Genomic DNA, 27,500 nt, shown 5'->3' with positions numbered 1-27,500 from the left:
TATATTATATAGTATATCATATTATGTTATCTAATCCTGTGTACACAACTGAGAAAATATTAAATTTAAGTAGATGGCCATTTAATACTGCTTCAATTGCATACACTGGTATGTTTATTCAACCCGGCGGTTACTCACACTACCAATGAATGTACCGTTCACTCTTTCCTATACATCAGGAGGCAACAAATCTCTTCTAGGCATGTGGCTGTCTGCACATAGACATCACTGACAAAGCGCAATGAGGCTGAAATGCATCTGGCGTTCTCATTAGCTGGTGTCCGGATGATTTTCATTTCTCTCCGATATATATTGTTTTCAGACACAACACTCTGTAAACGATTCTATCTCAGAAAAAAAAACACAGTAAGTTTCCTGTCAATGGTGTATATACATTAAAGCCTGTTACTTAGTTTATTGGTCTCTTTTTATGAACTGCTAAGTTACAGGTGATTAAACAAACGACACCAATCATCAACTGTTGGGTGGATGGGGGAACGCAGACGCAAATACACATATAAATATATATACTTGTATATCTATACACACGACAGACTTCTTTCAATTTCCGTCTACCAAAACTACTTATAAGGCTTTGGCTGGCTTATAAGGCTTTTGCTATAGTGAGAAGAAACTTGCCTAAGGTGCTACACAGTGGGGTTGAATTCAAGACCATGTGGTTAGGAAAGAAGCTTCTGAACCACACAGCCATGTCTTCATGTTGATCATGGTGAATATTCTTAGTAGCATTTGACCATCATTCTACTAAATCACAATTGACCTTTGTCTAAACAACGATAAGACAGAATATCATGGTGTGTGTGTGTGTGTAAATATATATGAGTGTTTTAATGTCTACATGTGTATATATATATACATATATAAATGTGTGTGTGAGGATAAACACAATACGAGGAGATTAAACACTGATACCAGCAGCTGGATCACAGAAGTTCAGCACAGAAACCAGTTGAGGAGGGCAATCCACTTCTGGCTACAAATGTGGATAGCCATGGAAGACAGACAGACAGACAGACAGACCGACCGACCGACCGACCGACCGACCGACGATGACGACGACGACGACGATGACGATGACGATGATGATGATGGTGGTGATGGTGGTGGTGTGTGTGTGTGTAAAAGATATATTAAGTGGCTAGCATGACCCTTATATGTAATAACTGTTTCTAGCATAAGTTCAAGGGCCTGAAGTTTGGGAGTAGGTTGTGGGCAGGGGTAGGTGGGGGCGATTGCTGATTACATTGACTCCAGTAATTGGTGTTCTTGGTTTATCAGCCCAAATGGGGATGCAATGCAAAGTCAATCTCAGCTGGATAAGAACCCAAGAAATATTGCTAAGCAGATGTTCCAACACTCCTAACAATTCTGTCAGTTTGCCACTTTAAACTCATTCTCTCTCTCTCTCTCTCTCTCTCTCTCACTCTCACTCACACACACACACACACACACACGAAGATGCATGGCCTAGTGGTCAGAGTATTGCACTTACAGTCACTAGATCACGGGTTCGATTCCTGGGCCAAGTGATGCATTGTGTTCTCGAGCAAAACACTTCATTTCACGTTACCCCAGTCTACTCAGCTGCAAATGGGTAACCCTACTACAGATGAGCCTTCCAATCAAGGGGAATGTTGGCCTGGTCACCCAGCCAAGCAGGGTGGTCACATTCGGAGGCTAAAACAATGTGAAACCCATTGTGACCCTCAATATATAACATTCAACAGTGTGGTCAATTCCATGATATATATCATCATCATCATCGTTTAACGTCCGTTTTCCATGCTAGCATGGGTTGGACGATTTGACAGAGGACTGGCGAATCAGATGGCTGCACCAGGCTCCAATCTGATCTGGCAGAGTTTCTACAACTGGATGCCCTTCCTAACGCCAAATACTCCGAGAGTGTAGTTCGTGCTTTTATGTGCCACCGGCACGAAGGCCAGTCAGGCTGTACTGACAACGGCCATGCTCAAGTGATGTTTTTACGTGCCACCTGCACAGGAGCCAGTCTAGCGGCACTGGCAACGACCTCGCTCGAATGCTTTTTCACGTGCCACCAGCACAGAAGCCAGACAGCTGCTCTGGCAATGATCACGCTTGGATGGTGCTGTTTAGAATATATATATATATATACACACACACATGCAATGGGTATTCACACAGTTTCCATTTACCAAGTTCACTTAAAAGATATTCGTTAGCAAAGATATTCGTTAGCCAGTCCAAACCGGTCCGAACCGGTCTTTGGACAAGTCCAAACCGGTCCAAACCGGTCCGAACCGGTCCAAACCGGTCCAAACCGGTCCGAACCGGTCCGGACCGACCGGTCTTGACCAGTCCGGTCCTGACGGACCGGTTTGGACTTGGACCGGTTTGGACTGGTCAAGACCGGTCGGTCAAGACCGGACTGGTCAAGACCGGACGATCAAGACCGGACTGGTCAAGACCGGACGGTCAAGTCCGGACTGGTCAAGACCGGACGGTCAAGACCGGACTGGTCAAGACCGGTCGGTCCAAACCGGTCCGAACCGGTCCAAACGGGTCCAAGTCCAAACGGGACGGTCAAGACCGGTTTGGACCGACCGGTCTTGACCAGTCCGGTCTTGACCGTCCGGTCTTGACCAGTCCGGTCTTGACCGTCCGGTCTTGACCAGTCCGTTCTTGACCGTCTTGACCAGTCCGGTCTTGACCAGTCCGGTCTTGACCAGTCCGGTCTTTGTCGGTCAAAACGGGTCCAAGTCCAAACCGGACGGTCAAGACCGGACTGGTCAAGACCGGACTGGTCAAGACCGATCGGTTTGGACTTGGACCGGTTTGGAGTGGTCAAGACCGGACGGTCAAGACCGACCAGTCCAAACCGGTCCAAGTCCAAACCGGTCCAAACCGGTTCAAACCGGTCCGAACCGGTTCAAACCGGTTCAAACCGGTCCGGACCGGTTTGGACCGACCGGTTTGGACCGACCGGTCTTGACGGACCGGTTTGGACTGTTCAAGACCGGTTTGAACCGGTCCGAACCGGTTCGGACCGGTTTGAACCGGTTTGAACCGGTTTGGACTTGGACCGGTTTGGACTGGTCGGTCTTGACCGTCCGGTCTTGACCGTCCGGTCTTGACCAGTCCGGTCTTGACCGTCCGGTCTTGACCAGTCCGTTCTTGACCGTCTTGACCAGTCCGGTCTTGACCAGTCCGGTCAAGACCGGACTGGTCAAGACCTATCGGTCAAAACGGGTCCAAGTCCAAACCGGACGGTCAAGACCGGACTGGTCAAGACCGATCGGTTTGGACTTGGACCGGTTTGGACTGGTCAAGACCGGTCGGTCAAGACCGGACGGTCAAGACCGACCAGTCCAAACCGGTCCAAGTCCAAACCGGTTCAAAGCGGTCCGAACCGGTTCAAACCGGTCAAGACCTGTCGGTCAAAACGGGTCCAAGTCCAAACCGGACGGTCAAGACTGGACTGGTCAAGACCGGACTGGTCAAGACCGGACGGTCAAGACCGACCAGTCCAAACCGGTCCAAACCGGTCCGAACCGGTCCAAACCGGTTTGAACCGGTTCAAACCGGTTTGAACCGGTTCAAACCGGTTCGAACCGGTTCAAACCGGTTCAGACCGGTTTGGACTTGGACCGGTTTGGACTGGTCGGTCTTGACCGTCCGGTCTTGACCGACCAGTCTTGACCAGTCCAAACCGGTCCAAGTCCAAACCGGTCGGTCTTGACCAGTCCGGTCTTGACCAGTCCAAACCGGTCCAAGTCCAAACCGATCGGTCTTGACCAGTCCGGTCTTGACCGTCCGGTCTTGACCAGTCCGGTCTTGACCGTCCGGTCTTGACCAGTCCGTTCTTGACCGTCTTGACCAGTCCGGTCTTGACCGGACTGGTCAAGACCTGTCGGTCAAAACGTGTCCAAGTCCAAACCGGACGGTCAAGACCGACCAGTCCAAACCGGTCCAAGTCCAAACCGGTCCAAACCGGTTCAAACCGGTTCGAACCGGTTCAAACCGGTTTGAACCGGTTCAAACCGGTCCAAACCGGTTCAAACCGGTTCGAACCGGTTCAAACCGGTTTGAACCGGTTCAAACCGGTTTGAACCGGTTCAAACCGGTCTGAACCGGTTCAAACCGGTTCGGACCGGTTTGAACCGGTTTGGACTTGGACCGGTTTGGACTGGTCGGTCTTGACCGTCCGGTCTTGACCAGTCCGGTCTTGACCAGTCCGGTCTTGACCGTCTTGACCAGTCCGGTCTTGACCAGTCCGGTCAAGACCGGACTGGTCAAGACCTATCGGTCAAAACGGGTCCAAGTCCAAACCGGACGGTCAAGACCGGACTGGTCAAGACCGATCGGTTTGGACTTGGACCGGTTTGGACTGGTCAAGACCGGACTGGTCAAGACCGATCGGTTTGGACTTGGACCGGTTTGGACCGGTCAAGACCGGTCGGTCAAGACCGGACGGTCAAGACCGACCAGTCCAAACCGGTCCAAGTCCAAACCGGTTCAAAGCGGTCCGAACCGGTTCAAACCGGTCCGAACCGGTTCGAACCGGTCCGAACCGGTTTGAACCGGTTTGAACCGGTTCGGACCGGTTCAAACCGGTTCGAACCGGTTCAAACCGGTCAAGACCTGTCGGTCAAAACGGGTCCAAGTCCAAACCGGACGGTCAAGACTGGACTGGTCAAGACTGGACTGGTCAAGACCGGACTGGTCAAGACCGGACTGGTCAAGACCGATCGGTTTGGACTTGGACCGGTTTGGACTGGTCAAGACCGGACTGGTCAAGACCGGACTGGTCAAGACCGATCGGTTTGGACTTGGACCGGTTTGGACTGGTCAAGACCGGTCGGTCAAGACCGGACGGTCAAGACCGGACGGTCAAGACCGACCAGTCCAAACCGGTTCAAACCGGTCCGAACCGGTTCAAACCGGTTTGAACCGGTTCAAACCGGTTCGAACCGGTTCAGACCGGTTTGGACTTGGACCGGTTTGGACTGGTCGGTCTTGACCGTCCGGTCTTGACCGACCGGTCTTGACCAGTCCAAACCGGTCCAAGTCCAAACCGGTCGGTCTTGACCAGTCCGGTCTTGACCAGTCCAAACCGGTCCAAGTCCAAACCGATCGGTCTTGACCAGTCCGGTCTTGACCGTCCGGTCTTGACCAGTCCGGTCTTGACCGTCCGGTCTTGACCAGTCCGGTCTTGACCGTCCGGTCTTGACCAGTCCGTTCTTGACCGTCTTGACCAGTCCGGTCTTGACCAGTCCGGTCAAGACCGGACTGGTCAAGACCTGTCGGTCAAAACGGGTCCAAGTCCAAACCGGACGGTCAAGACCGACCAGTCCAAACCGGTCCAAGTCCAAACCGGTCCAAACCGGTTCGAACCGGTTCAAACCGGTTTGAACCGGTTCGAACAGGTTTGAACCGGTTTGAACCGGTTCAAACCGGTTTGAACCGGTTTGAACCGGTTCAAACCGGTCCGAACCGGTTCAAACCGGTTTGAACCGGTTCAAACCGGTTTGAACCGGTTTGAACTTGGACCGGTTTGGACTGGTCGGTCTTGACCGTCCGGTCTTGACCGACCGGTCTTGACCGGTCCAAACCGGTCCAAGTCCAAACCGGTCGGTCTTGACCAGTCCGGTCTTGACCAGTCCAAACCGGTCCAAGTCCAAACCGATCGGTCTTGACCAGTCCGGTCTTGACCGTCCGGTCTTGACCAGTCCGGTCTTGACCGGACGGTCAAGACCGACCAGTCCAAACCGGTCCAAGTCCAAACCGGTCCAAACCGGTTCGAACCGGTTCAAACCGGTTTGAACCGGTTCAAACCGGTCTGAACCGGTTCGAACCGGTTCGGACCGGTTCAAACCGGTTTGAACCGGTTTGAACCGGTTCGAACCGGTTCAAACCGGTCTGAACCGGTTCAAACCGGTTCGGACCGGTTTGAACCGGTTCAAACCGGTTTGGACTTGGACCGGTTTGGACTGGTCGGTCTTGACCGTCCGGTCTTGACCGACCGGTCTTGACCAGTCCAAACCGGTCCAAGTCCAAACCGATCGGTCTTGACCAGTCCGGTCTTGACCAGTCCAAACCGGTCCAAGTCCAAACCGATCGGTCTTGACCAGTCCGGTCTTGACCGTCCGGTTTGGACTTGGACCCGTTTTGACCGACAGGTCTTGACCAGTCCGGTATTGACCGGACTGGTCAAGACCGGACTGGTCAAGACGGTCAAGAACGGACTGGTCAAGACCGGACGGTCAAGACCGGACTGGTCAAGACCGGACGGTCAAGACCGGACGGTCAAGACCGGACTGGTCAAGACCGGTCGGTCCAAACCGGTTTGGACCGACCGGTCTTGACCAGTCCGGTCTTGACCAGTCCGGTCTTGACCAGTCCGGTCTTGACCAGTCCGGTCTTGACGGACCGGTTTGGACTTGGACCGGCTTGGACTGGTCAAGACCGGTAGGAACCGGTCCGAACCGGTTCCGACCGGTTTGGACCGGTTTGAACCGGTTCCGACCGGTTTGAACCGGTTTGAACCGGTTCAAACCGGTTTGAACCGGTCCGAACCGGTTCAGACCGGTCTCAACCGGTTCAAACCGGTCTGAACCGGTTCGGACCGGTTCAAACCGGTCGGAACCGGTTCAAACCGGTTCGAACCGGTTCAAACCGGTTTGAACCGGTTCAAACCGGTTTGAACCGGTTCAAACCGGTCTGAACCGGTTCGGACCGGTTCAAACCGGTCGGAACCGGTTCAAACCGGTCGGAACCGGTTCAAACCGGTCCGAACCGGTTTGAACTGGTTCAGACCGGTTCGAACCGGTTCAAACCGGTCAAGACCTGTCGGTCAAAACGGGTCCAAGTCCAAACCGGACGGTCAAGACTGGACTGGTCAAGACTGGACTGGTCAAGACCGGACTGGTCAAGACCGGACTGGTCAAGACCGATAGGTTTGGACTTGGACCGGTTTGGACTGGTCAAGACCGGACTGGTCAAGACCGGACTGGTCAAGACCGATCGGTTTGGACTTGGACCGGTTTGGACTGGTCAAGACCGGTCGGTCAAGACCGGACGGTCAAGACCGGACGGTCAAGACCGACCAGTCCAAACCGGTCCGAACCGGTTCAAACCGGTTTGAACCGGTTCAAACCGGTTCGAACCGGTTCAAACCGGTTCAGACCGGTTTGGACTTGGACCGGTTTGGACTGGTCGGTCGTGACCGTCCGGTCTTGACCGACCGGTCTTGACCAGTCCAAACCGGTCCAAGTCCAAACCGGTCGGTCTTGACCAGTCCAAACCGGTCCAAGTCCAAACCGATCGGTCTTGACCAGTCCGGTCTTGACCGTCCGGTCTTGACCAGTCCGGTCTTGACCGTCCGGTCTTGACCAGTCCGTTCTTGACCGTCTTGACCAGTCCGGTCTTGACCAGTCCGGTCAAGACCGGACTGGTCAAGACCTGTCGGTCAAAACGGGTCCAAGTCCAAACCGGACGGTCAAGACCGACCAGTCCAAACCGGTCCAAGTCCAAACCGGTTCGAACCGGTTCAAACCGGTTTAAACCGGTCTGAACCGGTTCAAACCGGTTCGGACCGGTTCAAACCGGTTTGAACCGGTTTGAACTTGGACCGGTTTGGACTGGTCGGTCTTGACCGTCCGGTCTTGACCGACCGGTCTTGACCAGTCCAAACCGGTCCAAGTCCAAACCGGTCGGTCTTGACCAGTCCGGTCTTGACCAGTCCAAACCGGTCCAAGTCCAAACCGATCGGTCTTGACCAGTCCGGTCTTGACCAGTCCGGTCTTGACCGTCCGGTCTTGACCAGTCCGTTCTTGACCAGTCCGGTCTTGACCAGTCCGGTCAAGACCGGACTGGTCAAGACCTGTCGGTCAAAACGGGTCCAAGTCCAAACCGGACGGTCAAGACCGACCAGTCCAAACCGGTCCAAGTCCAAACCGGTTCAAACCGGTCTGAACCGGTTCAAACCGGTTCGGACCGGTTCAAACCGGTTCGAACCGGTTCGAACCGGTTCGAACCGGTTCGAACCGGTTTGAACCGGTTCAAACCGGTCTGAACCGGTTCAAACCGGTCTGAACCGGTTTGAACCGGTTCGAACCGGTTTGAACCGGTTCAAACCGGTTTGGACTTGGACCGGTTTGGACTGGTCGGTCTTGACCGTCCGGTCTTGACCGACCGGTCTTGACCAGTCCAAACCGGTCCAAGTCCAAACCGATCGGTCTTGACCAGTCCGGTCTTGACCAGTCCAAACCGGTCCAAGTCCAAACCGATCGGTCTTGACCAGTCCGGTCTTGACCGTCCGGTTTGGACTTGGACCCGTTTTGACCGACAGGTCTTGACCAGTCCGGTCTTGACCGGACTGGTCAAGACCGGACTGGTCAAGACGGTCAAGAACGGACTGGTCAAGAACGGACGGTCAAGACCGGACTGGTCAAGACCGGACGGTCAAGACCGGACTGGTCAAGACCGGACGGTCAAGACCGGACTGGTCAAGACCGGTCGGTCCAAACCGGTTTGGACCGACCGGTCTTGACCAGTCCGGTCTTGACCAGTCCGGTCTTGACCAGTCCGGTCTTGACCAGTCCGGTCTTGACGGACCGGTTTGGACTTGGACCGGCTTGGACTGGTCAAGACCGGTAGGAACCGGTCCGAACCGGTTCCGACCGGTTTGGACCGGTTTGAACCGGTTCCGACCGGTTTGAACCGGTCCGAACCGGTTCAGACCGGTCAAAACCGGTCCAAGTCCCAACCGGTCCAAACCGGTCCAAGTCCAAACCGATCGGTCTTGACCAGTCCGGTCTTGACCAGTCCGGTCTTGACCAGTCCAGTCTTGACCAGTCCAGTCTTGACCAGTCCAGTCTTGACCGTCCGGTTTGGACTTGGACCCGTTTTGACCGACAGGTCTTGACCGGTTTGAACCGGTTCGAACCGGTTCGGACCGGTTCAAACCGGTCGGAACCGGTTCAAACCGGTCCGAACCGGTTTGAACTGGTTCAGACCGGTTCAAACCGGTTCGAACCGGTTCAAACCGGTCAAGACCTGTCGGTCAAAACGGGTCCAAGTCCAAACCGGACGGTCAAGACTGGACTGGTCAAGACTGGACTGGTCAAGACCGGACTGGTCAAGACCGGACTGGTCAAGACCGGACTGGTCAAGACCGATCGGTTTGGACTTGGACCGGTTTGGACTGGTCAAGACCGGACTGGTCAAGACCGGACTGGTCAAGACCGATCGGTTTGGACTTGGACCGGTTTGGACTGGTCAAGACCGGTCGGTCAAGACCGGACGGTCAAGACCGACCAGTCCAAACCGGTCCAAGTCCAAACCGGTTCAAAGCGGTCCGAACCGGTTCAAACCGGTCAAGACCTGTCGGTCAAAACGGGTCCAAGTCCAAACCGGACGGTCAAGACTGGACTGGTCAAGACCGGACTGGTCAAGACCGGACGGTCAAGACCGACCAGTCCAAACCGGTCCAAACCGGTCCGAACCGGTCCAAACCGGTTTGAACCGGTTCAAACCGGTTTGAACCGGTTCAAACCGGTTCGAACCGGTTCAAACCGGTTCAGACCGGTTTGGACTTGGACCGGTTTGGACTGGTCGGTCTTGACCGTCCGGTCTTGACCGACCAGTCTTGACCAGTCCAAACCGGTCCAAGTCCAAACCGGTCGGTCTTGACCAGTCCGGTCTTGACCAGTCCAAACCGGTCCAAGTCCAAACCGATCGGTCTTGACCAGTCCGGTCTTGACCGTCCGGTCTTGACCAGTCCGGTCTTGACCGTCCGGTCTTGACCAGTCCGTTCTTGACCGTCTTGACCAGTCCGGTCTTGACCGGACTGGTCAAGACCTGTCGGTCAAAACGTGTCCAAGTCCAAACCGGACGGTCAAGACCGACCAGTCCAAACCGGTCCAAGTCCAAACCGGTCCAAACCGGTTCAAACCGGTTCGAACCGGTTCAAACCGGTTTGAACCGGTTCAAACCGGTCCAAACCGGTTCAAACCGGTTCGAACCGGTTCAAACCGGTTTGAACCGGTTCAAACCGGTTTGAACCGGTTCAAACCGGTCTGAACCGGTTCAAACCGGTTCGGACCGGTTTGAACCGGTTTGGACTTGGACCGGTTTGGACTGGTCGGTCTTGACCGTCCGGTCTTGACCAGTCCGGTCTTGACCAGTCCGGTCTTGACCGTCTTGACCAGTCCGGTCTTGACCAGTCCGGTCAAGACCGGACTGGTCAAGACCTATCGGTCAAAACGGGTCCAAGTCCAAACCGGACGGTCAAGACCGGACTGGTCAAGACCGATCGGTTTGGACTTGGACCGGTTTGGACTGGTCAAGACCGGACTGGTCAAGACCGATCGGTTTGGACTTGGACCGGTTTGGACCGGTCAAGACCGGTCGGTCAAGACCGGACGGTCAAGACCGACCAGTCCAAACCGGTCCAAGTCCAAACCGGTTCAAAGCGGTCCGAACCGGTTCAAACCGGTCCGAACCGGTTCGAACCGGTCCGAACCGGTTTGAACCGGTTTGAACCGGTTCGGACCGGTTCAAACCGGTTCGAACCGGTTCAAACCGGTCAAGACCTGTCGGTCAAAACGGGTCCAAGTCCAAACCGGACGGTCAAGACTGGACTGGTCAAGACTGGACTGGTCAAGACCGGACTGGTCAAGACCGGACTGGTCAAGACCGATCGGTTTGGACTTGGACCGGTTTGGACTGGTCAAGACCGGACTGGTCAAGACCGGACTGGTCAAGACCGATCGGTTTGGACTTGGACCGGTTTGGACTGGTCAAGACCGGTCGGTCAAGACCGGACGGTCAAGACCGGACGGTCAAGACCGACCAGTCCAAACCGGTTCAAACCGGTCCGAACCGGTTCAAACCGGTTTGAACCGGTTCAAACCGGTTCGAACCGGTTCAGACCGGTTTGGACTTGGACCGGTTTGGACTGGTCGGTCTTGACCGTCCGGTCTTGACCGACCGGTCTTGACCAGTCCAAACCGGTCCAAGTCCAAACCGGTCGGTCTTGACCAGTCCGGTCTTGACCAGTCCAAACCGGTCCAAGTCCAAACCGATCGGTCTTGACCAGTCCGGTCTTGACCGTCCGGTCTTGACCAGTCCGGTCTTGACCGTCCGGTCTTGACCAGTCCGGTCTTGACCGTCCGGTCTTGACCAGTCCGTTCTTGACCGTCTTGACCAGTCCGGTCTTGACCAGTCCGGTCAAGACCGGACTGGTCAAGACCTGTCGGTCAAAACGGGTCCAAGTCCAAACCGGACGGTCAAGACCGACCAGTCCAAACCGGTCCAAGTCCAAACCGGTCCAAACCGGTTCGAACCGGTTCAAACCGGTTTGAACCGGTTCGAACAGGTTTGAACCGGTTTGAACCGGTTCAAACCGGTTTGAACCGGTTTGAACCGGTTCAAACCGGTCCGAACCGGTTCAAACCGGTTTGAACCGGTTCAAACCGGTTTGAACCGGTTTGAACTTGGACCGGTTTGGACTGGTCGGTCTTGACCGTCCGGTCTTGACCGACCGGTCTTGACCGGTCCAAACCGGTCCAAGTCCAAACCGGTCGGTCTTGACCAGTCCGGTCTTGACCAGTCCAAACCGGTCCAAGTCCAAACCGATCGGTCTTGACCAGTCCGGTCTTGACCGTCCGGTCTTGACCAGTCCGGTCTTGACCGGACGGTCAAGACCGACCAGTCCAAACCGGTCCAAGTCCAAACCGGTCCAAACCGGTTCGAACCGGTTCAAACCGGTTTGAACCGGTTCAAACCGGTCTGAACCGGTTCGAACCGGTTCGGACCGGTTCAAACCGGTCTGAACCGGTTCAAACCGGTTCGGACCGGTTTGAACCGGTTCAAACCGGTTTGGACTTGGACCGGTTTGGACTGGTCGGTCTTGACCGTCCGGTCTTGACCGACCGGTCTTGACCAGTCCAAACCGGTCCAAGTCCAAACCGATCGGTCTTGACCAGTCCGGTCTTGACCAGTCCAAACCGGTCCAAGTCCAAACCGATCGGTCTTGACCAGTCCGGTCTTGACCGTCCGGTTTGGACTTGGACCCGTTTTGACCGACAGGTCTTGACCAGTCCGGTATTGACCGGACTGGTCAAGACCGGACTGGTCAAGACGGTCAAGAACGGACTGGTCAAGACCGGACGGTCAAGACCGGACTGGTCAAGACCGGACGGTCAAGACCGGACGGTCAAGACCGGACTGGTCAAGACCGGTCGGTCCAAACCGGTTTGGACCGACCGGTCTTGACCAGTCCGGTCTTGACCAGTCCGGTCTTGACCAGTCCGGTCTTGACCAGTCCGGTCTTGACGGACCGGTTTGGACTTGGACCGGCTTGGACTGGTCAAGACCGGTAGGAACCGGTCCGAACCGGTTCCGACCGGTTTGGACCGGTTTGAACCGGTTCCGACCGGTTTGAACCGGTTTGAACCGGTTCAAACCGGTTTGAACCGGTCCGAACCGGTTCAGACCGGTCTCAACCGGTTCAAACCGGTCTGAACCGGTTCGGACCGGTTCAAACCGGTCGGAACCGGTTCAAACCGGTTCGAACCGGTTCAAACCGGTTTGAACCGGTTCAAACCGGTTTGAACCGGTTCAAACCGGTCTGAACCGGTTCGGACCGGTTCAAACCGGTCGGAACCGGTTCAAACCGGTCGGAACCGGTTCAAACCGGTCCGAACCGGTTTGAACTGGTTCAGACCGGTTCGAACCGGTTCAAACCGGTCAAGACCTGTCGGTCAAAACGGGTCCAAGTCCAAACCGGACGGTCAAGACTGGACTGGTCAAGACTGGACTGGTCAAGACCGGACTGGTCAAGACCGGACTGGTCAAGACCGATAGGTTTGGACTTGGACCGGTTTGGACTGGTCAAGACCGGACTGGTCAAGACCGGACTGGTCAAGACCGATCGGTTTGGACTTGGACCGGTTTGGACTGGTCAAGACCGGTCGGTCAAGACCGGACGGTCAAGACCGGACGGTCAAGACCGACCAGTCCAAACCGGTCCGAACCGGTTCAAACCGGTTTGAACCGGTTCAAACCGGTTCGAACCGGTTCAAACCGGTTCAGACCGGTTTGGACTTGGACCGGTTTGGACTGGTCGGTCGTGACCGTCCGGTCTTGACCGACCGGTCTTGACCAGTCCAAACCGGTCCAAGTCCAAACCGGTCGGTCTTGACCAGTCCAAACCGGTCCAAGTCCAAACCGATCGGTCTTGACCAGTCCGGTCTTGACCGTCCGGTCTTGACCAGTCCGGTCTTGACCGTCCGGTCTTGACCAGTCCGTTCTTGACCGTCTTGACCAGTCCGGTCTTGACCAGTCCGGTCAAGACCGGACTGGTCAAGACCTGTCGGTCAAAACGGGTCCAAGTCCAAACCGGACGGTCAAGACCGACCAGTCCAAACCGGTCCAAGTCCAAACCGGTTCGAACCGGTTCAAACCGGTTTAAACCGGTCTGAACCGGTTCAAACCGGTTCGGACCGGTTCAAACCGGTTTGAACCGGTTTGAACTTGGACCGGTTTGGACTGGTCGGTCTTGACCGTCCGGTCTTGACCGACCGGTCTTGACCAGTCCAAACCGGTCCAAGTCCAAACCGGTCGGTCTTGACCAGTCCGGTCTTGACCAGTCCAAACCGGTCCAAGTCCAAACCGATCGGTCTTGACCAGTCCGGTCTTGACCAGTCCGGTCTTGACCGTCCGGTCTTGACCAGTCCGTTCTTGACCAGTCCGGTCTTGACCAGTCCGGTCAAGACCGGACTGGTCAAGACCTGTCGGTCAAAACGGGTCCAAGTCCAAACCGGACGGTCAAGACCGACCAGTCCAAACCGGTCCAAGTCCAAACCGGTTCAAACCGGTCTGAACCGGTTCAAACCGGTTCGGACCGGTTCAAACCGGTTCGAACCGGTTCGAACCGGTTCGAACCGGTTCGAACCGGTTTGAACCGGTTCAAACCGGTCTGAACCGGTTCAAACCGGTCTGAACCGGTTTGAACCGGTTCGAACCGGTTTGAACCGGTTCAAACCGGTTTGGACTTGGACCGGTTTGGACTGGTCGGTCTTGACCGTCCGGTCTTGACCGACCGGTCTTGACCAGTCCAAACCGGTCCAAGTCCAAACCGATCGGTCTTGACCAGTCCGGTCTTGACCAGTCCAAACCGGTCCAAGTCCAAACCGATCGGTCTTGACCAGTCCGGTCTTGACCGTCCGGTTTGGACTTGGACCCGTTTTGACCGACAGGTCTTGACCAGTCCGGTCTTGACCGGACTGGTCAAGACCGGACTGGTCAAGACGGTCAAGAACGGACTGGTCAAGAACGGACGGTCAAGACCGGACTGGTCAAGACCGGACGGTCAAGACCGGACTGGTCAAGACCGGACGGTCAAGACCGGACTGGTCAAGACCGGTCGGTCCAAACCGGTTTGGACCGACCGGTCTTGACCAGTCCGGTCTTGACCAGTCCGGTCTTGACCAGTCCGGTCTTGACCAGTCCGGTCTTGACGGACCGGTTTGGACTTGGACCGGCTTGGACTGGTCAAGACCGGTAGGAACCGGTCCGAACCGGTTCCGACCGGTTTGGACCGGTTTGAACCGGTTCCGACCGGTTTGAACCGGTCCGAACCGGTTCAGACCGGTCAAAACCGGTCCAAGTCCCAACCGGTCCAAACCGGTCCAAGTCCAAACCGATCGGTCTTGACCAGTCCGGTCTTGACCAGTCCGGTCTTGACCAGTCCAGTCTTGACCAGTCCAGTCTTGACCAGTCCAGTCTTGACCGTCCGGTTTGGACTTGGACCCGTTTTGACCGACAGGTCTTGACCGGTTTGAACCGGTTCGAACCGGTTCGGACCGGTTCAAACCGGTCGGAACCGGTTCAAACCGGTCCGAACCGGTTTGAACTGGTTCAGACCGGTTCAAACCGGTTCGAACCGGTTCAAACCGGTCAAGACCTGTCGGTCAAAACGGGTCCAAGTCCAAACCGGACGGTCAAGACTGGACTGGTCAAGACTGGACTGGTCAAGACCGGACTGGTCAAGACCGGACTGGTCAAGACCGGACTGGTCAAGACCGATCGGTTTGGACTTGGACCGGTTTGGACTGGTCAAGACCGGACTGGTCAAGACCGGACTGGTCAAGACCGATCGGTTTGGACTTGGACCGGTTTGGACTGGTCAAGACCGGTCGGTCAAGACCGGACGGTCAAGACCGACCAGTCCAAACCGGTCCAAACCGGTTCGAACCGGTTCAAACCGGTTCGAACCGGTTCAAACCGGTTCGAACCGGTTCAAACCGGTTCAGACCGGTTTGGACTTGGACCGGTTTGGACTGGTCGGTCTTGACCGTCCGGTCTTGACCGACCGGTCTTGACCAGTCCAAACCGGTCCAAGTCCAAACCGGTCGGTCTTCACCAGTCCGGTCTTGACCAGTCCAAACCGGTCCAAGTCCAAACCGATCGGTCTTGACCAGTCCGGTCTTGACCGTCCGGTCTTGACCAGTCCGTTCTTGACCGTCTTGACCAGTCCGGTCTTGACCAGTCCGGTCAAGACCGGACTGGTCAAGACCTGTCGGTCAAAACGGGTCCAAGTCCAAACCGGACGGTCAAGACCGACCAGTCCAAACCGGTCCAAGTCCAAACCGGTCCAAACCGGTTCGAACCGGTTCAAACCGGTCTGAACCGGTTCAAACCGGTTTGAACCGGTTTGAACCGGTTCGAACCGGTTTGAACCGGTTCGAACCGGTTTGAACCGGTTCAAACCGGTCTGAACCGGTTCAAACCGGTTCGAACCGGTCTGAACCGGTTCAAACCGGTTCAAACCGGTTCGAACCGGTTTGAACCGGTTTGAACCGGTTTCAACCGGTTCAGACCGGTTTGAACCGGTTTGAACCGGTTTCAACCGGTTCAGACCGGTTTGAACCGGTTTGAACCGGTTCGAACCGGTTTGAACCGGTTCAAACCGGTTTGAACAGGTTCAAACCGGTTTGAACCGGTTCAAACCGGTTTGAACCGGTTCAAACCGGTCCGAACCGGTTCAAACCGGTCTGAACCGGTTCAAACCGGTTTGGACCGGTTTGGACTTGGACTGGTCAAGACTGGTCGGTCTTGACCGTCCGGTCTTGACCGACCGGTCTTGACCAGTCCAAACCGGTCCAAGTCCAAACCGGTCGGTCTTGACCAGTCCAAACCGGTCCAAGTCCAAACCGATCGGTCTTGACCAGTCCGGTCTTGACCGTCCGGTCTTGACCAGTCCGGTCTTGACCGTCCGGTCTTGACCAGTCCGTTCTTGACCGTCTTGACCAGTCCGGTCTTGACCAGTCCGGTCAAGACCGGACTGGTCAAGACCTGTCGGTCAAAACGGGTCCAAGTCCAAACCGGACGGTCAAGACCGACCAGTCCAAACCGGTCCAAGTCCAAACCGGTTCAAACCGGTTCGAACCGGTTCGAACCGGTTCAAACCGGTTCGAACCGGTTCAAACCGGTTTGAACCGGTTCAAACCGGTCTGAACCGGGACCGGTTCAAACCGGTTCAAACCGGTTTGAACCGGTTTGAACCGGTTTGAACCGGTTTGAACTGGTTCGAACCGGTTCGAACCGGTTTGAACCGGTTCGAACCGGTTCAAACCGGTTTGGACTTGGACCGGTTTGGACTGGTCGGTCTTGACCGTCCGGTCTTGACCGACCGGTCTTGACCAGTCCAAACCGGTCCAAGTCCAAACCGATCGGTCTTGACCAGTCCAAACCGGTCCAAGTCCAAACCGATCGGTCTTGACCAGTCCGGTCTTGACCGTCCGGTTTGGACTTGGACCCGTTTTGACCGACAGGTCTTGACCAGTCCGGTCTTGACCGGACTGGTCAAGACCGGACTGGTCAAGACGGTCAAGAACGGACTGGTCAAGAACGGACGGTCAAGACCGGACTGGTCAAGAACGGACGGTCAAGACCGGACTGGTCAAGACCGGACGGTCAAGACCGGACTGGTCAAGACCGGTCGGTCCAAACCGGTTTGGACCGACCGGTCTTGACCAGTCCGGTCTTGACCAGTCCGGTCTTGACCAGTCCGGTCTTGACCAGTCCGGTCTTGACCAGTCCGGTCTTGACGGACCGGTTTGGACTTGGACCGGCTTGGACTGGTCAAGACCGGTAGGAACCGGTCCGAACCGGTTCCGACCGGTTTGAACCGGTTCCGACCGGTTTGGACCGGTTTGAACCGGTTCCGACCGGTTTGAACCGGTCCGAACCGGTTCAGACCGGTCAAAACCGGTCCAAGTCCAAACCGGTCCAAACCGGTCCAAGTCCAAACCGATCGGTCTTGACCAGTCCGGTCTTGACCAGTCCGGTCTTGACCAGTCCAGTCTTGACCAGTCCAGTCTTGACCAGTCCAGTCTTGACCAGTCCAGTCTTGACCGTCCGGTTTGGACTTGGACCCGTTTTGACCGACAGGTCTTGACCGGTTTGAACCGGTTCGAACCGGTTCGGACCGGTTCAAACCGGTCGGAACCGGTTCAAACCGGTCCGAACCGGTTTGAACTGGTTCAGACCGGTTCAAACCGGTTCGAACCGGTTCAAACCGGTTCGAACCGGTTTGAACCGGTTCGGACCGGTTTGAACCGGTTCGAACCGGTTCAAACCGGTCAAGACCTGTCGGTCAAAACGGGTCCAAGTCCAAACCGGACGGTCAAGACTGGACTGGTCAAGACTGGACTGGTCAAGACCGGACTGGTCAAGACCGGACTGGTCAAGACCGATCGGTTTGGACTTGGACCGGTTTGGACTGGTCAAGACCGGACTGGTCAAGACCGGACTGGTCAAGACCGATCGGTTTGGACTTGGACCGGTTTGGACTGGTCAAGACCGGTCGGTCAAGACCGGACGGTCAAGACCGACCAGTCCAAACCGGTCCAAACCGGTTCAAACCGGTTTGAACCGGTTCAAACCGGTTCGAACCGGTTCAAACCGGTTCAGACCGGTTTGGACTTGGACCGGTTTGGACTGGTCGGTCTTGACCGTCCGGTCTTGACCGACCGGTCTTGACCAGTCCAAACCGGTCGGTCTTGACCAGTCCGGTCTTGACCAGTCCAAACCGGTCCAAGTCCAAACCGATCGGTCTTGACCAGTCCGGTCTTGACCGTCCGGTCTTGACCAGTCCGTTCTTGACCGTCTTGACCAGTCCGGTCTTGACCAGTCCGGTCAAGACCGGACTGGTCAAGACCTGTCGGTCAAAACGGGTCCAAGTCCAAACCGGACGGTCAAGACCGACCAGTCCAAACCGGTCCAAGTCCAAACCGGTCCAAACCGGTTCGAACCGGTTCGAACCGGTTTGAACCGGTTTGAACCGGTTCGAACCGGTCTGAACCGGTTCAAACCGGTCTGAACCGGTTCAAACCGGTTCGAACCGGTCTGAACCGGTTCAAACCGGTCTGAACCGGTTCAAACCGGTTCGAACCGGTTTGAACCGGTTTGAACCGGTTCAAACCGGTCCGAACCGGTTCAAACCGGTCTGAACCGGTTCAAACCGGTTTGAACCGGTTTGGACCGGTTTGGACTTGGACCGGTTTGGACTGGTCGGTCTTGACCGTCCGGTCTTGACCGACCGGTCTTGACCAGTCCAAACCGGTCCAAGTCCAAACCGGTCGGTCTTGACCAGTCCGGTCTTGACCAGTCCAAACCGGTCCAAGTCCAAACCGATCGGTCTTGACCAGTCCGGTCTTGACCGTCCGGTCTTGACCAGTCCGGTCTTGACCGTCCGGTCTTGACCAGTCCGGTCTTGACCGTCCGGTCTTGACCAGTCCGTTCTTGACCGTCTTGACCAGTCCGGTCTTGACCAGTCCGGTCAAGACCGGACTGGTCAAGACCTGTCGGTCAAAACGGGTCCAAGTCCAAACCGGACGGTCAAGACCGACCAGTCCAAACCGGTCCAAGTCCAAACCGGTCCAAACCGGTTCAAACCGGTTCGAACCGGTTTGAACCGGTTCGAACCGGTTCAAACCGGTCTGAACCGGTTCAAACCGGTTCGGACCGGTTCAAACCGGTTTGAACCGGTTTGAACCGGTTTGAACCGGTTTGAACCGGTTTGAACCGGTTTGAACTGGTTCGAACCGGTTCGAACCGGTTCAAACCGGTCTGAACCGGTTCGAACCGGTTTGAACCGGTTTGAACCGGTTCGAACCGGTTCGAACCGGTTCAAACCGGTTTGGACTTGGACCGGTTTGGACTGGTCGGTCTTGACCGTCCGGTCTTGACCGACCGGTCTTGACCAGTCCAAACCGGTCCAAGTCCAAACCGATCGGTCTTGACCAGTCCAAACCGGTCCAAGTCCAAACCGATCGGTCTTGACCAGTCCGGTCTTGACCGTCCGGTTTGGACTTGGACCCGTTTTGACCGACAGGTCTTGACCAGTCCGGTCTTGACCGGACTGGTCAAGACCGGACTGGTCAAGACGGTCAAGAACGGACTGGTCAAGACCGGACGGTCAAGACCGGACTAGTCAAGACCGGACGGTCAAGACCGGACTGGTCAAGACCGGACGGTCAAGACCGGACTGGTCAAGACCGGTCGGTCCAAACCGGTTTGGACCGACCGGTCTTGACCAGTCCGGTCTTGACCAGTCCGGTCTTGACCAGTCCGGTCTTGACCAGTCCGGTCTTGACCAGTCCGGTCTTGACGGACCGGTTTGGACTTGGACCGGCTTGGACTGGTCAAGACCGGTAGGAACCGGTCCGAACCGGTTCCGACCGGTTTGGACCGGTTCGAACCGGTTTGAACCGGTTCCGACCGGTTTGAACCGGTCCGAACCGGTTCAGACCGGTTTGAACCGGTTCAAACCGGTTTGAACCGGTTCGAACCGGTTTGGACCGGTTTGGACTTGGACCGGTTTGGACTGGTCGGTCTTGACCGTCCGGTTTGGACTTGGACCCGTTTTGACCGACAGGTCTTGACCAGTCCGGTCTTGACCGGACTGGTCAAGACCGGACTGGTCAAGACGGTCAAGAACGGACTGGTCAAGACCGGACGGTCAAGACCGGACTGGTCAAGACCGGACGGTCAAGACCGGACTGGTCAAGACCGATCGGTTTGGACTTGAACCGGTTTGGACTGGTCAAGACCGGACTGGTCAAGACCGACCGGTTTGGACTTGGACCGGTTTGGACTGGTCAAGACCGGTCGGTCAAGACCGGACGGTCAAGACCGACCAGTCCAAACCGGTTCAAACCGGTCCAAACCGGTTCAAACCGGTTCAAACCGGTTTGAACCGGTTCAAACCGGTTTGAACCGGTTTGGACCGGTTTGGACCTGGACCGGTTTGGACTGGTCGGTCTTGACCGTCCGGTTTGGACTTGGACCCGTTTTGACCGACAGGTCTTGACCAGTCCGGTCTTGACCGGACTGGTCAAGACGGTCAAGAACGGACTGGTCAAGACCGGACCGGTTTGGACTGGTCAAGACCGGTCGGTCAAGACCGGACGGTCAAGACCGACCAGTCCAAACCGGTCCAAGTCCAAACCGGTCCAAACCGGTCCGAACCGGTTCAAACCGGTTCGAACCGGTTCAAACCGGTTTGAACCGGTTCAGACCGGTTTGAACCGGTTCAAACCGGTTCGAACCGGTTCAAACCGGTGACCGGACTGGTCAAGACCGGACTGGTCAAGACGGTCAAGAACGGACTGGTGAAGACCGGACGGTCAAGACCGGACGGTCAAGACCGGACTGGTCAAGACCGGACGGTCAAGACCGGACAGGTCAAGACCGGTCGGTCCAAACCGGTTTGGACCGACCGGTCTTGACCAGTCCGGTCTTGACGGACCGGTTTGGACTTGGACCGGTTTGGACTGGTCAAGACCGGTCGGAACCGGTCCGAACCGGTTCCGACCGGTTCGGACCGGTTCGAACCGGTTCGAACCGGTTTGAACCGGTTCGGACCGGTTTGAACAGGTTTGAACCGGTTCGGACCGGTTTGAACCGGTTCGGACCGGTTTGGACTTGGACCCGTTTTGACCGACCGGTCTTGACCAGTCCGGTCTTGACCGGACTGGTCAAGACGGTCATGAACGGACTGGTCAAGACCGGACGGTCAAGACCGGACTGGTCAAGACCGGACGTTCAAGACCAGACTGGTCAAGACCGGTCGGTCAAGACCGGACTGGTCAAGACCGGACTGGTCAAGACCGGACGGTCAAGACCGGTTTGGACCGACCGGTCTTGACCAGTCCGGTTTGAACCGGTTTGAACCGGTTCGGACCGGTTGGAACCGGTTTGAACCGGTTCGGACCGGTTTGAACCGGTTCGGACCGGTTTGAACCGGTTCAGACCGGTTTGGACTTGGACCGGTTTGGACTGGTCGGTCTTGACCGTCCGGTCTTGACCGACCGGTCTTGACCAGTCCAAACCGGTCCGTCAAGACCGGTCGGTCCAAACCGGTCCGGACCGGTTTGAACCGGTTCGGACCGGTTTGAACCGGTTCAGACCGGTTTGAACCGGTTCGGACCGGTTTGAACCGGTTCGGACTTGGACCGGTTTGGACTGCTCAAGACTGGTCGGTCTTGACCGTCCGGTCTTGACCAGTCCGGTCTTGACCGACCGGTCTTGACCAGTCCAAACCGGTCTTGACCAGTCCGGTCTTGACCGATCGGTCTTGACCAGTCCGGTCTTGACCAGTCCGGTCTTGACCGTCCGGTTTGGACTTGGACCCGTTTGGACCGGTTCGAACCGGTTCGGACCGGTTTGAACCGGTTCGGACCGGTTTGAACCGACCGGTCTTGACGGACCGGTTTAGACTGGTCAAGACTGGTCGGTCTTGACCGTCCGGTCTTGACCAGTCCGGTCTTGACCGACCGGTCTTGACCAGTCCAAACCGGTCCAAGTCCAAACCGGTCCGTCAAGACCGGTTTGGACCGATCGGTCTTGACCAGTCCGGTCTTGACCGTCCGGTTTGGACTTGGACCCGTTTTGACCGACCGGTCTTGACCGACTGGTCAAGACCGGACGGTCAAGACCGGACTGGTCAAGACCGGTCGGTCCAAACCGGTCCAAACCGGCTCTTCACTAATCATGGGGCCACTGCACAACATTTTGGATAAATGTCTTATAGTACAGCTCTGGGTCAAATCAAACTATGTGAAAGAAATTGGGCAGAAGGAAACCATTGGACAGATGGATTGTATCTCTTATTAGTTGTTAAACTCCAGCTATCTCCTACTTTAATACCTGGCCTCATCACTGTAATTGTTTTTAATGCCTATTTTTCTATGATTTCATAGATCAGATGAAATTCATCAAGGAAGATCTTTTATTTATGGCTGGATGCTCTTGCTGTCACCATCCCTTTCGTGTTTCCATGCAAGGTAATATTTTTCAACACAATGGCCAGACGTGTTTCCACAGAAGACTGCAAACAAACGGCACCAATTGTATCATGGTGACATTTGTTTACAATTAATGCAGCATGTCAAAACAAGAATACACACATACACACACACACACGACAGGCTTCTTTCAGTTTCTGCCTACTAAATTCACTCACAAGGCCTTCGTTGATCTGGAGCTATAGTAGAAAACACTTGCCTAAGGGGGTCACACAATGGGACTGAACCCAAAGCCATGAAATTGCAAAGCGAACCTTTTAACTGTATGGCCATGACTGCACTTATTAGGATAATATAATGTCTTGATGTGTTACTTCTTAATTACAGTGATCTCTGAATTATGTTTTCTTCCTCTCTTTCCAACCCATCAGTGTTAGTGGCCCTACATAAGACAGAGTGCATTGACCTTTCATCTCTAACTAAATCATAAAAATGAGACCAACAAAATACATGTCAATTACAAAGAGATCTTGTTGTTTCTAGCCATGACTACACTTGCCTAGGATGTGTATTTACAAGTAGGTGGACAAAACCTGTGAAAGTTTTAGAGTTTTTAGCCAGGGAAACAATGTAGCTGCCAACGATGCAAACTGTGAATTGTTCGAGTGGGAGGATATCAGCTGATTAATTTGGACAGCTGTAGCTTTTGTTTCAGTACAAAACATACAAAACAGGAAACTGAAAGAAGAGTTTGTTTGATTCAACAATTAACCATATATAATTAATTCCCATGTTTAAAATATGTTAAATGGGTATATTCAAACAGTTGTAACAATGACAGGAAATAAAAAAAAAGAATCTACACAGTAATCAATTATAACTCTTTTGTAGCCATATTACTACTGAGAAACACTATATACGATTTCAATTAGTTTTGAAAATAATCAAGTATTTGGAGGGATTCACTAAAATAATTAACTTCTTTATAAAGCTTGTAATTATACAACTAGATAGAAGATATTTACCGTATTTTCCGGTATACAAGTCAAATTCTTCAGATTAAAATTTATAGTTTAAAAAGAGGTAGGTTGACCTATACAACAAAATGACTTTAAGTGGACCAAAAACTTCATATAAAATGCAGTAAGATTTGGAAAGCTAGTGATGATGTTTGCAAGTTCACATTCTATTTTTTCTCTAGATACTAAGTCAACTTGTATGCCAGAAAAAAAAAAAAAACAGTAGATAAAATTATAGAAGGTTTCAGTTCAAAGCAAGGGCGTTTGTTGTATGCGTGTCATTGCTTAACTCTGATCAAAAAGGCTTTTTATGAAAAGTGTCCCAACTTTGACTGTCCTTTATTCAGAACTGCATTCAGGACTATTTTATCTGATGGAAATCTGGCTTCTCCTCCTAATAGGACAAGCAATTATCTAGAGCAGTTGTGTTTCACTTGTGTTCCATGAGTCGTGACTACCTGTGTTTTTACCCTTTCTGCTCTCAACAATAAATGAAGAAACAGAAATAACACGCTTTAATGAGACACATTACCTTAAGAAATGAATAACTTAAAACTTGAATTTAGCCATTAACCACTTCGACAACTTATCAGAAGACAACAGTTTAAATGTTATGCCCCACGCATGGTTTTGAAAAGGTTATTATTTCACAGGAAACTTCTGAGATTCACTGAGGAAGTAAACAAAAGTAAAATCAGTAAAATGTTTATCTAAACTGCATATCAAAATAGAACCGGAGGAGGCAGACCAAGACTCATTGTGTGTGTATATATATATATATATATGATTGCAAGATCTCTGTTCTTCATCCAAACCAGAGGAAGCAGACCTAAATAATATATACGGTTTCAAAAATCTGCTTTATGTCAAACCACAAGAGGCAGGCCCAAATAATCATACACAAGTGCAAAATTCCTGCTTTTGTCAAATCAGAGAAGGCAGACCAAAACTAATTATATCATCAAACCAAGAAGTTAAGCCCAAATTATATATATATATATATATATATATATATATATATATATATATATATAGTTGCATAATCACTGTTCTTTGTCAGAATCAGAGGTAGACCAAAAACTGATTATCTATATATGGTCGTAAGACTTGAGTTCTTTGTTAGACCAGAGAAGACAGACTAAAAACATCATTTATGGTTGTGGATTTTTATTTTGTGTTGAACTAGAAGAAGCAGACAAAAATTAATTCAATTTCACACACACACACACACACACACATTGCCCAAAGAAATGAATGCATGAACATGATCTACCCGATGTCCATGGATACTATGAACTGTATAGTAATCATCCCAGGAATATGGACTGTGATCATAAGAAATAGATAATTTGTAGAAGCATGCAAAGTGATGCATTAAGATATTTATAAATTCCATCCAAGGATTATTATTATTATTATTATTATTATTATTAATCATCATCATCATCATCATCATCGTTTAACGTCCGCTCTCCATGCTAGCATGGGTTGGACGATTTGACTGAGGACTGGTGAAACCGGATGGCAACACCAGACTCCAATCTGATTTGGCAGAGTTTCTACAGCTGGATGCCCTTCCTAACGCCAACCACTCAGAGAGTAATATTATTATTATATTTGAAGGTAGTGAGCTGGCAGAATCGTTAGCCATCCAGACAAAATACTTAGCGGTATTTCATCTGTCGCTACATTCTGAGTTCAAATTCCACCGGGGTCAACTTTGCCTTTCATCCTTTCAGGGGTCGATAAATTAAGTACCAATGAAACACTGGAGTTGATGTAATTTCAGCTCTTGTGCCTTTAGTAGAAAGGATTATTATTACTATATTCATTCTACATTACATCAGCACAGCTTGTTGTGACCCAAAAAAAACTGATATTGCCAGTTGGCATCATTAGGTTGCAGCCAGCATAATAGGAGTTTTTATATGCATAGTCCAAACATTTCCCCCATAAACGAACTTGAAGGAAAGAAAGAAGGAAGGATGGACGGACGCACACACGCACACACACACACACACACATACATAGATATATGGTTGCAAGCTCATTATTCTATGTAAAACCAGAGAAGTTAGACAAAAACCTCATATATGGCAACAAAGGGTCTATTTTGTGTGACACTAGAGGAGGCAGGCTGCAACATCGTGTATGACTGTAAGCTCTATATTCCCGGTCATCCTTGACCTCCATAGAACACACTTAATATCTACGGAAAGTGAGTGTTCATTATGGAAAAATACTTTTCTTTTTTTTTTTTTTGTATAAAATCTCAGGCTTAAGGGGACTTAACTAAATAGTGCAGTGTAACCACGACCTGCTACTGAATCATATGAGTGAATAAAGCAAGATTTAGAGTACTGATCACATAACTGGATCACAGTGACTGCTACACACACAAACAACTGGACCACATTCAACAAGAGACAACCAGCTGATTAGTGAATGCTCCAACCACAAACTAACCTTAACCATGAACTTGCACACATACTGTTCTATTCTTCTTGGTCTCTTCTACTGTTACAACACTCTCTGATCATCTAAACAGGTTGTTCTCACTCAACCTGCTAGAAATAGCAGCTAAATCTTTCTCATAACATACTATATCTTAAAACAAATGAAGATGTTAAATAATGTATACACACACACAGACACATGTGTGTGTGTGTGTTAGGTTATATGTACAAAAAGAAGAGAACACAGGAGGGACAAGAGTTTAATGCTTAAAAAAGAAGGAAAAGAGTCTTGATATTTCAGACACTAGCCCTTCATCAGAAAAAAATTAAAAGATGTAAAAAGGAAGTGGGAAAAATAAAAAGAGATATGTGTATGAGTGAAAAAGCAATTGAGTTTAGTGACAGGAAGCGTATCCAGCTGTAAAACAATGCATCAATAATATTCACATCTAACCCATGCTAACATAGAAAACAGACATAGAAAGGAATGAAAAGCATGCGTGTGTGTGTGTGTGTGTGTGTGTGTGTGTGTGTGTGTGTGTGTGTGTGTGTGTGTGTGTGTGTGTGTGTGTGTGTGCACGTGTAAACGGTAACAAACATGGTGAAAAAGTACTCAATACTAGAAACAGAAATGGAATAATTTAATGCAGTTAACTGGATGGAGTATCAGCTAAAACAAAATTTCCTTCTGTGGCTATTAATAGTGGCTTCTCAGTCAGCTATACTGGAGTTCCAAACAGGCCAAAGAGGAATTGGGAAATAGATACACAGGGAAAATTACTTTCAACCAATATTGACTGTAGCTAATTGAATTACATCACCCCCACCATATACACTCAGACATAATATATTTTATATATACTCACACACACACACACACCATATTTGAGGGCCCATATGATTTACTGTGTTTTTGGGGTTGTTTTTTTAGAAATACCAAAATGAAATCCCACCCCATGACTTATATACATAAGCTGGGTCCTGTATGACATGTTTTAATGCATTAAAAACTCTTTTTCCTGAATATGCCCATGTATCTTTTATGCCATCAAATACAACACACACACACACACACACACACACACACACACACACACACACACACACAAACAGGCCAACATGTGTACATGTAGAGTGTCACAAATACTTTGGAAAACAAAAGACAATATTAGTGTTAGCCTTACCTCAAGCACAGGTCCTGCTCCAAGAATGGTTTGTTCTACCCCAGTAGCATGATTTCCTTTTTGACTTAATGCAGTTAAATGATGAAGAAGTAAGTTGGTACTTTCCGTTTTCCCTGAGCCTGACTCTCCAGATATCACAATACACTGGTTTTTCTTAGTCCGTAACATTGTGGAAAAAGCAGCATCGGCAATAGCAAATATGTGAGGTGGCAAATCTCCCAGCCATTTATACTGATACATTTTAACATATTTGGGGTTGTAAATTGGAAAAAATTTAAAAGGATTCACTGCTATCAAAATTGATCCCACATAGGTGTAGATGTTTCCATTATAAAACCTCGCCTTGATGTTATCTAACAATGTCTTCTCATTCAAATCTGGCAAACTACACAAATCCGGGTACTCCTTGTTGCTCGTCGGTTGCTTCAGGAATGTTGTAAGAAAAGTATCGACAGGGCTAGCATGTCTGTTATCTAACCAAGAAAGACTTCGACTAGAAAAATCAACATCTTTTTTCCT

At 52.3% G+C, this 27,500-nt stretch overlaps 1 protein-coding gene across 1 annotated transcript in view; it reads right to left on the bottom strand.

The window, feature by feature from the left end:
- LOC106868187 (unconventional myosin-IXa) overlaps positions 1 to 27,494 on the bottom strand; it is a 209,041-nt gene extending 181,547 nt beyond the window's left edge. The window contains exon 1 of the mRNA XM_089361098.1: positions 26,982 to 27,494. Within this exon, the coding sequence (XP_089217224.1) occupies positions 26,982 to 27,221 (240 nt within the window). The 5' untranslated portion in view covers positions 27,222 to 27,494. The remainder of the gene's footprint in view (positions 1 to 26,981) is intronic.
- Between the last annotated feature and the right edge of the window lie 6 nt (positions 27,495 to 27,500).

This window comes from Octopus bimaculoides, chromosome 12 (genome assembly GCF_046866305.1).
Source record: "Octopus bimaculoides isolate indiv1 chromosome 12, ASM4686630v1, whole genome shotgun sequence".
NCBI classification, from domain to species: Eukaryota; Metazoa; Mollusca; class Cephalopoda; order Octopoda; family Octopodidae; genus Octopus; species Octopus bimaculoides.
Note: the sequence above shows the minus strand (reverse complement) of the source record. Positions and strands in the feature narration are given on the sequence as shown.